At 39.8% G+C, this 13,143-nt stretch overlaps 1 protein-coding gene across 1 annotated transcript; it reads right to left on the bottom strand.

Moving 5' to 3' along the window:
• Nucleotides 1-8,230: 8,230 nt before the first annotated feature.
• On the bottom strand, nucleotides 8,231-10,886 carry LOC147525592 (uncharacterized). Its single transcript, XM_086579998.1, has 7 exons — nucleotides 10,756-10,886; nucleotides 10,563-10,674; nucleotides 9,657-9,779; nucleotides 9,148-9,601; nucleotides 8,983-9,065; nucleotides 8,655-8,905; nucleotides 8,231-8,570 (listed from the first exon to the last, which is right to left on the bottom strand). Exons 1-7 carry the CDS (start codon nucleotides 10,884-10,886, stop codon nucleotides 8,231-8,233), a joined length of 1,494 nt encoding a protein of 497 aa, XP_086436124.1.
• Nucleotides 10,887-13,143: the final 2,257 nt, after the last annotated feature.

Raw genomic sequence — 13,143 nt, 5'->3', positions numbered from 1 at the left:
ACGCTCAGGGCCCAACTATAAACAAGCCCACGCTCAGAGCCCATGCTCAGAGCCCAACTATAAACAAGCCCACGCTCAGAGCCCATGCTCAGAGCTTAACTATAAACAAGCCCACGCTCAGAGCCCAACTATAAACAAGCCCACGCTCAGAGCCCATGCTCAGAGCTTATCTATGAAAAAGCCCATGCTGAAAGCATACATTCCACGAGCTGACAGTTCTACCTACAGTTCTCCAACTTCATCCCACGGTAGCGGTTCTCCCGCAAGATACTCAACTTCATTCCACGAAGTGACGGATGTTCCACGGTTCTCCAACTTCAATCCCACGTAACCGACAGTTCTCCGCTTGATTCTCAACTTCATCCCACGAGCCGACGGATGTCCCGCCAGTTTCTCAACTTCATCCCACGAGTGGCCAGATGTCCCGCCGGTTCTCAACTTCATCCCACGGTGGCAGTTCTCCCGCCAGTTCTCAACTTTATTCCACGGTGACATATGTCCCGCCCAGTCCTCAACTTCATCCCACGGCCGACAGGTTTTCCCGCCAGCTCTCAACTTCATCCCATGATTGGACAGTTCTCCCGCCCGGTTCTCAACTTCTTCCCACGATTGGAATATTGGAGAACGAGGAAGTAACTATCACCAATGCTACCTATAAAATCCAACCTTCATCATTTTTCCAGGACTACGCAATCGAGACTTGATCCCAAGCAATATCTTTGGGTACGTAGGCAACTTCAAAACCGAAGTCCAGTCTCATCTTTCCCCAATCACCATCTCCTTCACCATCTCCAAAAAACATTACTCACAACCCTCAACTGGTGTGTTTTGGCAAATCTTGCTGAAACATATTTGGCGCCGTCTGTGCTCCTACCCTCAACCACAAAACAAAAGTTACGTCAATGGCTTCTCGAAAAACAAACAACGGTGAAAGTATCCCTTTTACCGCACAAGTTCAGCATTCACCTTCTGCTGCAAATTCATTTTCCAAGTCCGATGGTCCTCGGCCATCTGCGACTGAGAGAGTGGGTATTCACGTACCAGATCCATCAACTCAGGTAGACCGTCGTCTCCGACAATTGGAGAGCAAGAATAACAATCTGAAGAAACAGCTGCGTCAGCTTCTCGAAGATGATTGGGCTCCACGGCAAAAGTGTTTGGGATCGTTTGAACACTGAAGCATCTCTGTCAAAGAGACTCGGTACAAACCCCGCGACTAATAGAAACCGCGGCGAAATTAAACACAAAAGGCTTCATGAAACAAAATGTGCAACGCCGAAAGCCTACACTTTCCAGTGTAATCGTAAGCGAATCCACAAACTCCTCTGCCGACCTAGATGCAGACCACCCTGTGAGGGATCACCAACTCACAAAAGATCTCATGACAAAAACTGGTTTTGCCGATTCGAACCGTGCTAAGAGAGATTGGCAAAATATCCATATAGGTCGGCAAGATAGACTACCCAACCAACGAAAAACCAATGAAGTTCCTACCCCAAACTCTAGGAGGGGTAGGCAAGCTAGTGCAAGTCCTCGTCGCAATAGCAATATGCGCCGATCTCAACAGCAGCACTATTCATCAGGCAGTTCCAGTTCACAACCTAATCACTCAAGTTGTAGTCCTAATCTAAGAGCTCATTGTCGGCCAAAGTATGTTGACAATGGTAGCGATGGAGATGGAGACTCACTTGCAACAGGTCAAGAAAATGGTTCTGACAGTCCAGCACTCCGTCTGTATTCTCCCGATGTTCACCATAGGAGAAGAAGGAACCGATCTCCACTACTGGCTCGGTCACCTTCACCTGCATGGACGGGTGGATGAGAACTCACTGCCCCTCCTCCGAAGAAATCTTGGCCAAAACGTCCACAGTTCGGTCGTGACCATCGTCAAGAGAATGTTCCATTTTCTGAACGACGTCTACACGAAATGATACTGAAAGCTGTAAATGACAAGGAGTCATGAGAGAATAAAATACGAAATCTTGCTATCGAGAGTGGTATCGATTCTCCCTTCTCTCTCTGAATCCAAACAACTGTTCATCACAAGGACTTCAAGCAGCTAGAATTCGAAAAGTATGATGAGATTGATGGAGATCCTTTGATGCATCTTGTTAATTACATAAACAAGATGATCTTATGGACTTTCGACGATGCTCTTCTTTGCAAGTTATTCCCGTCCAGACTCATTGGAATTGAGTCGATGAGATGGTTTAACATGCTTCCAGAAAGATCCATCCACAATTTTACTAATCTGGCTTACAAGTTTGCCGAGCATTTTCGTCACAACTGGAAAGAACCGAAACATATTGATTCTCTATTCAGTATTAAACAACAAAAAGAAGAAAAGCTCAGTAAGTTTGTTGCGAGATTTCGGAAAGCGGCTGTTGAAATCCCAGATGCATCTGATATTCTTGTCATTTATGCCTTCAAGGAAGGCATTAATTATGATAGGGACGGCATTTACAACTCTATTGTAAAAGACGTCCCAACAACTCGTTATGAACTTTTCTCTCGAACTCAACAGTTTATTCGAGTTGAAGATGATGCATCGGCACGAGTTCACCGAGATAGGGATCGAATAAGCAAGCCGCAGGAACAGAGTCAAAAACCGAAGTTCCAACAAACAACTGATCAAAAGTCCAAGAGTGATGGTAGGCCACAACAATGGAACGGCAAAGAACAAAAGAAACTTCCAGAGTTAAAGCTTACCGCCCTCAACGAGAAGTACGCTATTATCTATGAGAAGATTAAGGGAAAGAATATCTTATCTCCACCTTTTCCTCTCTCCGAAGATACCAAGGCTACACGTGACAAATCCCTGTGGTGCAAATTTCACGATGATTTTGGTCATGAAACTGAACAATGCCGATCTCTAAGGGGTAGAATCCAAGGTTTGATCGAGAAGGGTATGCTCCAGGATTATGTCTTTGGGTAAAAGCGAAAAACAAGCTTTAGTCGTTACGCACATAATGTAATCAAAGTCGGTCATGCCAGAGTTGATTCAATGTCTAACACCCAGCGCAAGAATTTCAATCACTCCAAGATCACTGATCTCAGCCACCACTATGTTTATAGTGGATATGATTTTCTCCACGGAATGGGTACTGAAACTTATGAGGAAGGACCTCTACATTTGGACTGACAATGACCTGATAGGAGTGCACCATCCTCATTATGATGCCGTTGTAATACAAGCTTTTGTTGGAATTCATCGTGTGCAGAAAATCATGATCGATACAGGTAGTTCGGCAAGTGTGATCTACAAGCGTTGTTACAAAGGACTCAACCTCCCCGAGAAAATGATAGTTTCGATCCAAATCCTATCATTGGCCCGATGGGACATCAGCAACATCAGTTGGTAGATGCTCTCTTCCGGTGACATTAATGAACAAGGAAGTTACAATTGATTTTCTTCTCTTGGATTGTAACTCCTCCTACAATGTCATTCTGGGAAGAGATTGGATTCACTCAATGGGAGCTGTCGTTTCTACTTTCCATCAAGCTATCAAGTTCTGGTGTGATGGTAGGGTATGCAAAGTTCGAAGTGATCAGATAGCAGCTTTGAAGTGTCATAAGTCTGTACTCGAAGATTATAAAGATTCGGAAGTCAAGGGTAACACCATCCTAAATGTCGATAGGAAAAAGTAGCAATTACAGAATTCCATTGGCCGGGTAAACGCTATGGAGCAGCGTTTAGGTGGCCCCCCGACCATTGACAGACTCCTCGAAGTACAGATCGGCAATAAGGAAGAAGAAACCACTTTTATTTCAGCGGAAATTTCCAAGAAAGAACAGGATAATCTCATTGAGCTTTTGAAGAAAAATTGCACAGTGTTTGCGTGGACGGTCGAACAAATGCCTGGGATTGATCCTTCACTTGCATGTCACAAGCTGGATATCGACAAAACACAAAAGCCAGTGCGTCAGAAGCCTCGCCGAATGGCTCCCGATCGAAAGCTCAAAGTGAAAGAAGAGATCGACAAACTTCTAAGTGTTAATTTTATTAGGCCTGTACTATATCCGAAATGGATATCAAATGTAGTAGCAGTCCCTAAGAAAAATGGGAAACTTAGAATCTGTGTTGATTTTACTGATGTCAATAAAAAATGTCCTGTTCACCCGTATCCTTTGCCTCGTATTTCTGAAATGGTTGATGCCACTTCAGGGTTTAAACGAATTTCTTTTATGGATGCCTCAATGGGATTTTATCAAATTGCATTAGCCGAAGATGAACAAGAACTTACAACTTTCATAACAGACCAAGGCTTATTTTGTTATAAGGTAATGCATTTTGGTCTAAAAAATGCACCGGCAACATATCAGAAATTCACTAATACATCATTTTCAGACTTCTTAGGCAAGTTTATGGAAGCTTATATTGACGATATGGTCATCAAGTCGCATGAAGAGTCATCACACCTTCATCACTTGCAAAAATATTTTGATCGGCTGATACATATTCGAATGCGTCTAAATCCATCAAAATGCGCATTTGGATTAGCATCGGGAAAATTTCTTGGATATCTTATGACCAAACGATGCATTGAAGCTAACCCTGATCAAATCCGTGCAATTACTGAAATGCCCTCACCAAAAACCAAGAAGCAAATCCAGCAACTTACGGGTAGGATAGCCGCTTTGGGTAGATTTATCTCAAAATATTCAGATCGGCTCCACCCCTTTTTCCAAGCCATTAAGGGATCCCCAAAATGGACAGATGAGTGTGACGTAGCTTTTCAGAAAATGAAAGAATACCTAGTACCCGCCAATTCTTGCTAGTCCGACCACGGACAAACAATTGGCATCTATTTGGCAAAGATCGAAATAGGCGTGAGTGCCGTCTTATTCATTGATGATGAAAATGAACAACCAATTTTCTTCATAAGTAAGACCCTTACAGCTCCAAAAACAAGGTATTCACAGATTGAGAAAATAGCTCTCTCACTTGTCCATAGTGCACGAAGATTGAAGCCTTATTTTCAAGGACGTATCATCAATGTCTACACTGAATACCCCTTGAGAAAAGTTCTTCGAAATGCTGATTCGAGCCGATTAGCAGAATGGGAAACATATTTGAGTGCCTACGAAATTATCTACAAAGCCCGATCATCTGAGAAAGGCCACGCAATGGCATCACTTATGGCCGATTTTCCTGTCGATGACATACCGACCATGGAAGAGCAGTTTGACGAACCTCCTCCTAATCCACAACAAGGATCGGCCGATCCATCCACAAGTGCCGACCCTACTTTATGGACTATACACACGGACGGTTCCAAGAACAAATCAGGTTCAGGCCTTGGTTGTGTTTTGATCCGACCTGATGGCGAGAAAATTGAAAAATCTGTTCGCCTCGGATTTTGCGCATCAAACAATGAAGCTGAATATGAAGCGGTTCTTTATGCAATGCGATCCACGACACTTGACACAGGGGCGACAAAATCGAAGTTATTCAGCGACTCAAAGCTTGTTGCGAATCAATTTGGCGGATCTTTTGTTGCTTTCGAAATGATAGGATGGTGCATATGTCCAAAAATGCATGAGCTATCCATTCATTTCAAATCCATTCTTTGTTCACCGGTCTCATAATGATAATCGTCATGCCGATGCCTTAGCCTATCTCTCTGCCGCAGTTGATGTTAACAATGAAAGAAAAATCTATATTGATTTCCAACCTTTTCCAAGCATAACTGTCATAGAAGAACATGTTCAAAACTTATATATTGCTCATCTATGCTATTTCCAGACGACATCTCGGAAATTCGAATTCGAGCAAGTGAATGCCGTAACAACAAGGAAAAAAAAAAGAGAAGAGCTAGCTCAATCGGCCGGCACAAGTTCAGAATCTCACTCAGAGGAAGCAGCTCAAGAAGATTTAGCCGACCATCAAGGTTTGGCCGATCATCGTGTTGAGAGTGATTCTCCACCCACACATGATGCCGACCAAATCAATGTTGATATGGAAGATGAGTCCCACGAAGCAGATAATTCTCCAGAAGTACCATATTTGGATCTCCAATCTATCGACGGTGACACTTCACCAGATGATTGGAGACCTATTTATTTAGAATTTCTGCAACATGGAACTCTACCTGAGGATTCGTCGCTTTCCTACAAAATTAAGAGAGATGCTTGGAAATTTGTCATAATTCCAAATTCTAAAGGAAATCTCCTACTTTATAGGAAAGCAAATAATTTCGATCCTCTTTTTAGGATGTCTTTCCAAAGATCAAGGTCATCTAGTTCTCGAAGAGATACACTCCGGACTTTGTGGAAACCATTCGGGGGGCGTAGTCTTGCACATAAAGCCATGACTCAAGGATCTTGGTGGTCTAGCATGCAAAGACACTCAACAGAATTTGCCTAAAATGCATACCATGTCAAAACATGCAAATATGGGCAAACTTCCAACAACGGAACTCCACCCAATTCTAAGCCCCTTGGCCTTTTGCGAAATGGGGCTTGGATATTGTGGGACCCCTACCAAAGGCTCCTGGAAGTGTACAATTTTTATTGGTTGCGCTGATTATTTCACTAAATGGGTAGAAGCTCAACCGCTTGTCAACATCTCAGCAACAGATGTACGGCGTTTTTTATGGAAAGACATCGTTTGTCGCTTTGGAATTCCATCTAACATCATCTCTGACAACGGTAAACAATTCGATGCGGAAGAAATTCACAAATTTTGCGCCTCACTAAAAATTCAGCATAATTTCTCCGCTCCATATTATCCACAAGCAAATGGACAAGCAGAAGCAACCAATAAGACGATTCTCTCAACTTTGAAGAAGAAGCTTAATGAAGCAAAAGGAAATTGGGTTAAAGAGTTGCCAGCAGTGCTTTGGGCTTATCACACCACTCCAAAGCATTCTACCAATCTTTCCCCTTTCAATCTAGCTTATGGCATGGATGCTGTCCTCCCGACAGAATTAATTGCACCAACTACAAGGACAGAAGCAGTACAAACTGGTAACAATGATGCTGCTCTAACTTTGGTGGCAGACTCAATTGATAAAACTCGAGAAGAAGCTTTACAATGTCTAATAAAATATCAGGCAGCCATGAAACACAAATATGATAAAAAGCTTTGCCTCAAGAGTTTTGAACCAGAAGATTGGGTACTTAGCTGCAAACAGAAGCTCATCGAATCTGGGAAGCTGTCAGAGAATTGGGAAGGACCGTTCATTATTGATAGACCAGCATCCAAAGGGTCTTATTTCCTTCGTCGAATCACCGGAGAAAAATTTGCCAAGCCATGGAATGCTTTTCATTTGAAAAAGTTTTATCGTTGAATGTTTGTTTTTCATTCATTGTAATCATTTTATAATTCAATAAAATTCGATCCATCTTTCGTTTTAACTAGAGATCAAATATCCCAAATTATGTTATCATTACACTATGGGGGCGGCGACTCCCCAAATTTCATTATGTTATCATTACACTTTGGGGGCGGCGACTCCCCAAATTTCATTATGTTATCATTAAACTATGGGGTGACACCAAACCCCAAATTTCATTATGCAAATTTCATTACATTATCATGGGGGGGGCGACACCCCAAATTTCATTACGTTATCATTACACTATGACACCCCAAATTTCATTACGTTATCATTACACCCCAAATTTTATTATGTTATCATTACACTATGGGGGTGACCCCAAATTTTTTATGTTATCATTACACTGGGGGGGCGATTCCCCAAATTTCATTATGTTATCATTAAACTATGGGGGCACACCCCAAATTTCATTACGTTATTCATTACACTATGGGGGCCGACACCCCAAATTTCATTACGTTATCATTACACTATGGGGCCGACACCCCAAATTTCATTACGTTATCATTACACTATGGGGGCGGCGACACCCCAAATTTCATTACGTTATCATTACACTATGGGGGCGGCGACACCCCAAATTTCATTACGTTATCATTACACTATGGGGCGACACCCCAAATTTCATTACGTTATTATTATATTATGGGGGCGGCGACACCCCAATTACGTTATCCTTAATACTTATATCTATTTTGCCGACCTACCTCAAAACCAGATTACACAACTATTATATATTTAGACCGACCTATTCTGATTACCAATCTAATAAAAAATAGATAAAAACCAAATATCATGAATACAGTACGTGGAAAAAAGAAACATAATTGAGAAAGAAAAAACCGTAACCTAACCTCACATCATCATAACAATAAAGAATAAAAACTTCACTCAAGAAGTTGCGGCATAATGCTATCCTCCACTGGAACTGGAACACCTAATAGATCCGACGGAGATACATCTTCCAACTTCCTATAACACATAGTATAATAATCTGACAGCTGCTGCAATTTTTCCCGTTTCTCAGAATCTCTTGATTTCCAAAGTCCAACACTTGCCGATGCTTCACGCAACACCGCCCCAGATTTCTTAATTTCAACTGCATTCTTCTCAATTATATCATCCTTCTCTTCACACCCTACTCTAAAAATTTTCACCCTCTCATGACATTCATCTAACTCCTTCTTCAAAAATGCATTCTCTTCCAATAGTACCTTGTAGTCTCCTCTAATCCCTCAATACCATCAAGAAACTTGTTTTGACAATTCCAATTTCTCACATTTTAAAATTGCAACTTCATCACTCAAAAACCTTCGCCCTTGAGAACAACAATTTCTTGATTCTGTTTTCGACACTTCAGCTTTCATGATATTCATTTTCATCTCATAGTCATGCAAAACTACTTCATTTCTCATAAGTACTCCTCTCAAATGTTCATTCTCCTGAAAGATGAGATCTCTCTCCTTCCAAATATTACTCAATCTCGCATATTCACTGGTTTTAATCTTATGATTTTCTTTTGCTTCTAAGATTTCTTTAGCACAATCCCCAAGCTTCGACGCCTAATAGAAAAAATAATGTGTTACTCAAAAAAAAAAAACACACACACACACACACACACACACAAACTAAAAATTACCTCTGCAAGCTTTGAATTCAACATATTAACGGTTTTTCCAAAATCTACACTTCGTTGATAATCCAAACACAATAACTCTGGATCTGAAATATTAGACAAAAGGATTTAAAATAATAATATATAATAATCAGTAAATACTATTTAAATAGCTATTCAACATCTAACCTTCAATTGCCAAGGCTTGCACGTCTGGAGTGATGGGTATAGGTGTTGTAGAACAACCGTTCATCCCTGGCTGCAACGAAGAAGGTATAGTTGATCCAACAATGATGTCGGCACTAACAAAAGTAGACACTTCGGTTGACACACCTGCATCGGTGTCAGCAGAAGTCGGCAATCCAGCATTTGTACCAACAATCGTTGACACTTCTGTTAACATACCTGCATCGGTATTAACAACAGAAGTCGGCAATCCAGCACTAGTGCAAACAACAGTTGATACTAAACTCGACACACCAGCAATGGTGCCATTGGCAGAAGTTGCTACACCAGCATTGGTGCCAACAACAGGTGTTGGAACTCCAATACTACTTCCACCAAAAGAAGTTGGCAGTCCAAAATTGATTTTGACAACAGAAGCTAAACCCATTGTATCTCCACTATCGTCAACTTTTTCCATCTACATTACCAAAAGAACCATTAAACAATAAATAACGAATATTATTCAAAATCACAGAAACAAGATCAACACTAACATCAAGTCCAGATATACTGTTAGTCATCGTTTCCCCACCGATATCATCATCATCATCAATCTCAAGCACATCAGTAGTTTTATGTACAGGAAGACAAAAAACCTGTGACAATGAAACATCATTCCAAAACATATTATAGGTATTACATATATATGATATTTTAAAAGAAATATTATATACGTACCAGTTCTCGACTATCAATTTCTTCCTCAATTTTACTTGAGTTATCCCCAGTTTTCTTTTCCTTCTTTTTTGGACGTACATTTCTTTTCTTCTTTCTAATATTTTCTTGTCCACTATCCTCGAGTCATCTCCTTCTACTTCTTCTTCATCTTCTTCTTTGCTATCATCCACAATAATATTCTTTTTCTTCTTTGAGCCACGATAAGGTGCTAATTCCCTAGGCTCATTCAGTGAGCCTAGTTTCTATATCATGATAATAATCTACTATATCGTGCTGAAACGAAAGATCATAGACATCTGCATTATGACTAAACAAACTAACAAATTTCTTTTTATCATCTCATTTGCTAAACACTGATTTATTTGGAAACTTCAGAAAATCCCCTATAAAAAAAACAAAAAAAAAACAAGATAATCAAAATGTGATGCTAACTATTTAAAATTATAATTATAAGAATATTAAGTTTATATCTTACCTGATATATTGTTAGGATAATCAATATCTTCGAACCTCCAATTGCCTTTAATCTTAAAACCATACAATTTTGCATTCTTGTAGTTCGAAGGCATCCCATAAAACCGATAATTCTGGTTGTGATGGTTATGATATCCCAATGCATAACTTTTTGAAGAGGCCTTGTTTTGCCTAAGAGGCTTCAATAACTCAAACAAAAGGTCTGACAACATACTATTTTGATAAACCTTACAAATTCTCGCTACACGTGCAAATATAGCCCAATAGCCAGGAGATAATTGTAAGGGATGTACTCTCCATCGAGCTAATAACTCGGAAACTGATTTCCGAAATGGAACACTACAACCAAGCCAAAAATGTGAAAACAATAAAATTATCTCATCCTTTTCACATTTTTGGTCGATATCGCTACCAACATACTCAATTGAAACATCATCTCCGATATCATACATTGCTCTCAAACTATCAACATCAATTCCCTTCGCCACCCTATTCATATTAAAATCTCCCTTATCACCCCATCTCCTCTTCAAGTTATAATTCTTCTCCATTATCAAATATTTTCAATACTGTCAAAAAAATAGAATAGTATCGATTAATCCTTCTCTTTCTTTGATAATAAGATCTAAACACTTGTTTACTGTCTCGCGATCACTACAGCGATCCAAACCCTAATATACATTCCTTTAAAAAAAAAAAAAAACCATTACTGTTCATAACTTGACGTTATGAATAAAACAAACAAAAAAAAAAGAAAAAGTGTGTTAACATGAATAGAGCTTACCTTGTTGCACAGGTAAAACAAGAACGTGAATAATAATACAGGAACTTTTATTCTTCTCTTCTCAAGCCTAACTTTCTCAATCTTTTAAGTCTGTGAGTATTTAAGACATCAAGTTCTCTTTTATATTTAAATTCTAATTTAGAGAATACTAAACCAATAGGACTCTCTTCTCTCTGCTGAATCCCAATACATCCAACACTTGGTTTCCTAGTTCGCCTCTTATTAGCTTAGTTCAATCATTCTATCCGATACTAATGTGAACCAAGTTCAAATTAAAAACCCGACAATTATGTAGATTTTGCCGACCCTATTAAAAAAAAAAAAAAAAAAAAAAATCGTCTAGAAATTTGATTACTGCTGGAGCAGAATTGCCGCTCGAGTTGGAGATGGCTTGCTTTGTATGTATTGTTTGTGAATGCTTCCAAGCAGATGTTTAGGGTAATAGCTATTGTAGCGGTCAGTTTGGTGATCATTACGGTGTTTCTCAAGCTGTGAAGAGCAACATCAACTTCTTATCATTGATATGCAACGACAAGCCATGGTAGACTAAAGTAAGGAAGAGACTCAAGGGCACCAATATGGTGTCCATGTAAAGAAGCAGACCCATCTTCTATGAACAGTAAGTTTAACACACTTTTGGCAATGGAATTTGGGGAGTCATATTGCCGCCAATGTTTTAAATGCTTTAAATATTGCCGCTCGAGTTGCTGCTCGCAATCCTGCCGCTCGCATCTCTCGCATTGACGATACCATAGAAGCCGCCCGCATCGCTTCCATTGCAAATCCTATGAATTGCAATTGCCGACCCAAAGTGTAAGACATGCCGCTAGATCTCTTTGAGCCGTTGCTTCTTCGATACTATTGCCGCTTAAAAGAAGTGCCGATCAAGTTGATAGGATTTTGCCGCTGGCTATAGTAAACTCGAATTGCCGCTGGTTTCATAACATTCTATTTTTTAAAATTGCATTTGGGACGAAAAACTATTTTTAAACTTGGGAGTCTTTGTTTGTTTGCCAATGGAGGTCTTTTTCATTCGTAAAAAAAAAAAAAAAAAAAAGGCATTGTTTTCTTTGTATCTGAAGCAATATTGCTACTGGGTCTCTGTATGACGGATGATGACGGGGAAGAATTAATATCCCGAGGAAAAGTTAATATTGTATATCCAATCATAGAAGCATCAAGCGGCTACCTCGGCTTCATCTTTGCTTCCGGATCTAGAAACCATATCGAAAAGTGTTTGACGGCTATCGCTCGGTGTGGGTTGTTACATGAAAAGAACTTGAAGAGTGCAATATCTTTTGAAGTAGAGAATAGTTACTTGAATGCTGTTGGTAGAAATATGAGGTTTAGCACTTTTCTTCAATCTAAGCTTTTGAAATTGTGTTCTCGATCAAATAAAAATTATGCTCACAAGTTGTTGGAAGAAGTAAATGGCTATGGTAAAGCAAGCGTATTAGATCGATCAAAGTTGCTTAATAAGGTGTCAGTTTTACTGGGTTATAAAAGTGTACAAGATCTAGTTGAGAATGAGAGTGGTCAGAAGCTCTCTGGTGCAAATTTTAATTCTGGTGCAAATTTTAAGGATATACTGAATGAGTTAGAAATCTCTCTGGCCTGTGAAAGATTCTCATCTATCATCATGGGTAGTTCTTCCCCTATTTTACTGTTTGATGAGCTTGCATGTAAATCAGAAGGGAGAAACCATATGATAGATCAAAACTGTCATATTTGTCTCCCAAGTTCTATAAGTGGGGAAATGTTTGATGTGGAGAGAATGACAGAGCCTTCATTATACTTTCTTGTTGCCGTGGACTCATCCTTACTCAAGGAATTGGATTCTCCTGTTGTTGAGGACTTATGCTTATTGGAGGAGAAGAGTTCTGATGTACTGCCAATAGCTCTTCAATCAATACCTTTGCAAACTGAACAGAAGCCAGTTTCTTATGATATTGCAGAGAATTCGACCTTCACTTTGCCTTCTCAATCGTAACAAAAATAATTAGTATCGAGTTGATTCTTGACAA

This window comes from Coptis chinensis, chromosome 1 (assembly GCF_015680905.1).
Source record: "Coptis chinensis isolate HL-2020 chromosome 1, ASM1568090v1, whole genome shotgun sequence".
Taxonomy (NCBI): domain Eukaryota; kingdom Viridiplantae; phylum Streptophyta; class Magnoliopsida; order Ranunculales; family Ranunculaceae; genus Coptis; species Coptis chinensis.
This window is presented reverse-complemented; position numbering and strand designations above follow the sequence as displayed.

Coding starts and splice junctions, on each gene's coding strand:
- LOC147525592 (XM_086579998.1), bottom strand. CDS start 10,886: ATGGAGAAGAATTATAACTTGAAGAGGAGATGGGGTGATAAGGGAGAT. Junction 9,602..9,656: donor TTAGTGTTGATCTTGTTTCT/GTGATTTTGAAT, acceptor TTGGTAATGTAG/ATGGAAAAAGTTGACGATAG. Junction 8,571..8,654: donor TGTTGTTCTCAAGGGCGAAG/GTTTTTGAGTGA, acceptor TTGAGGGATTAG/AGGAGACTACAAGGTACTAT.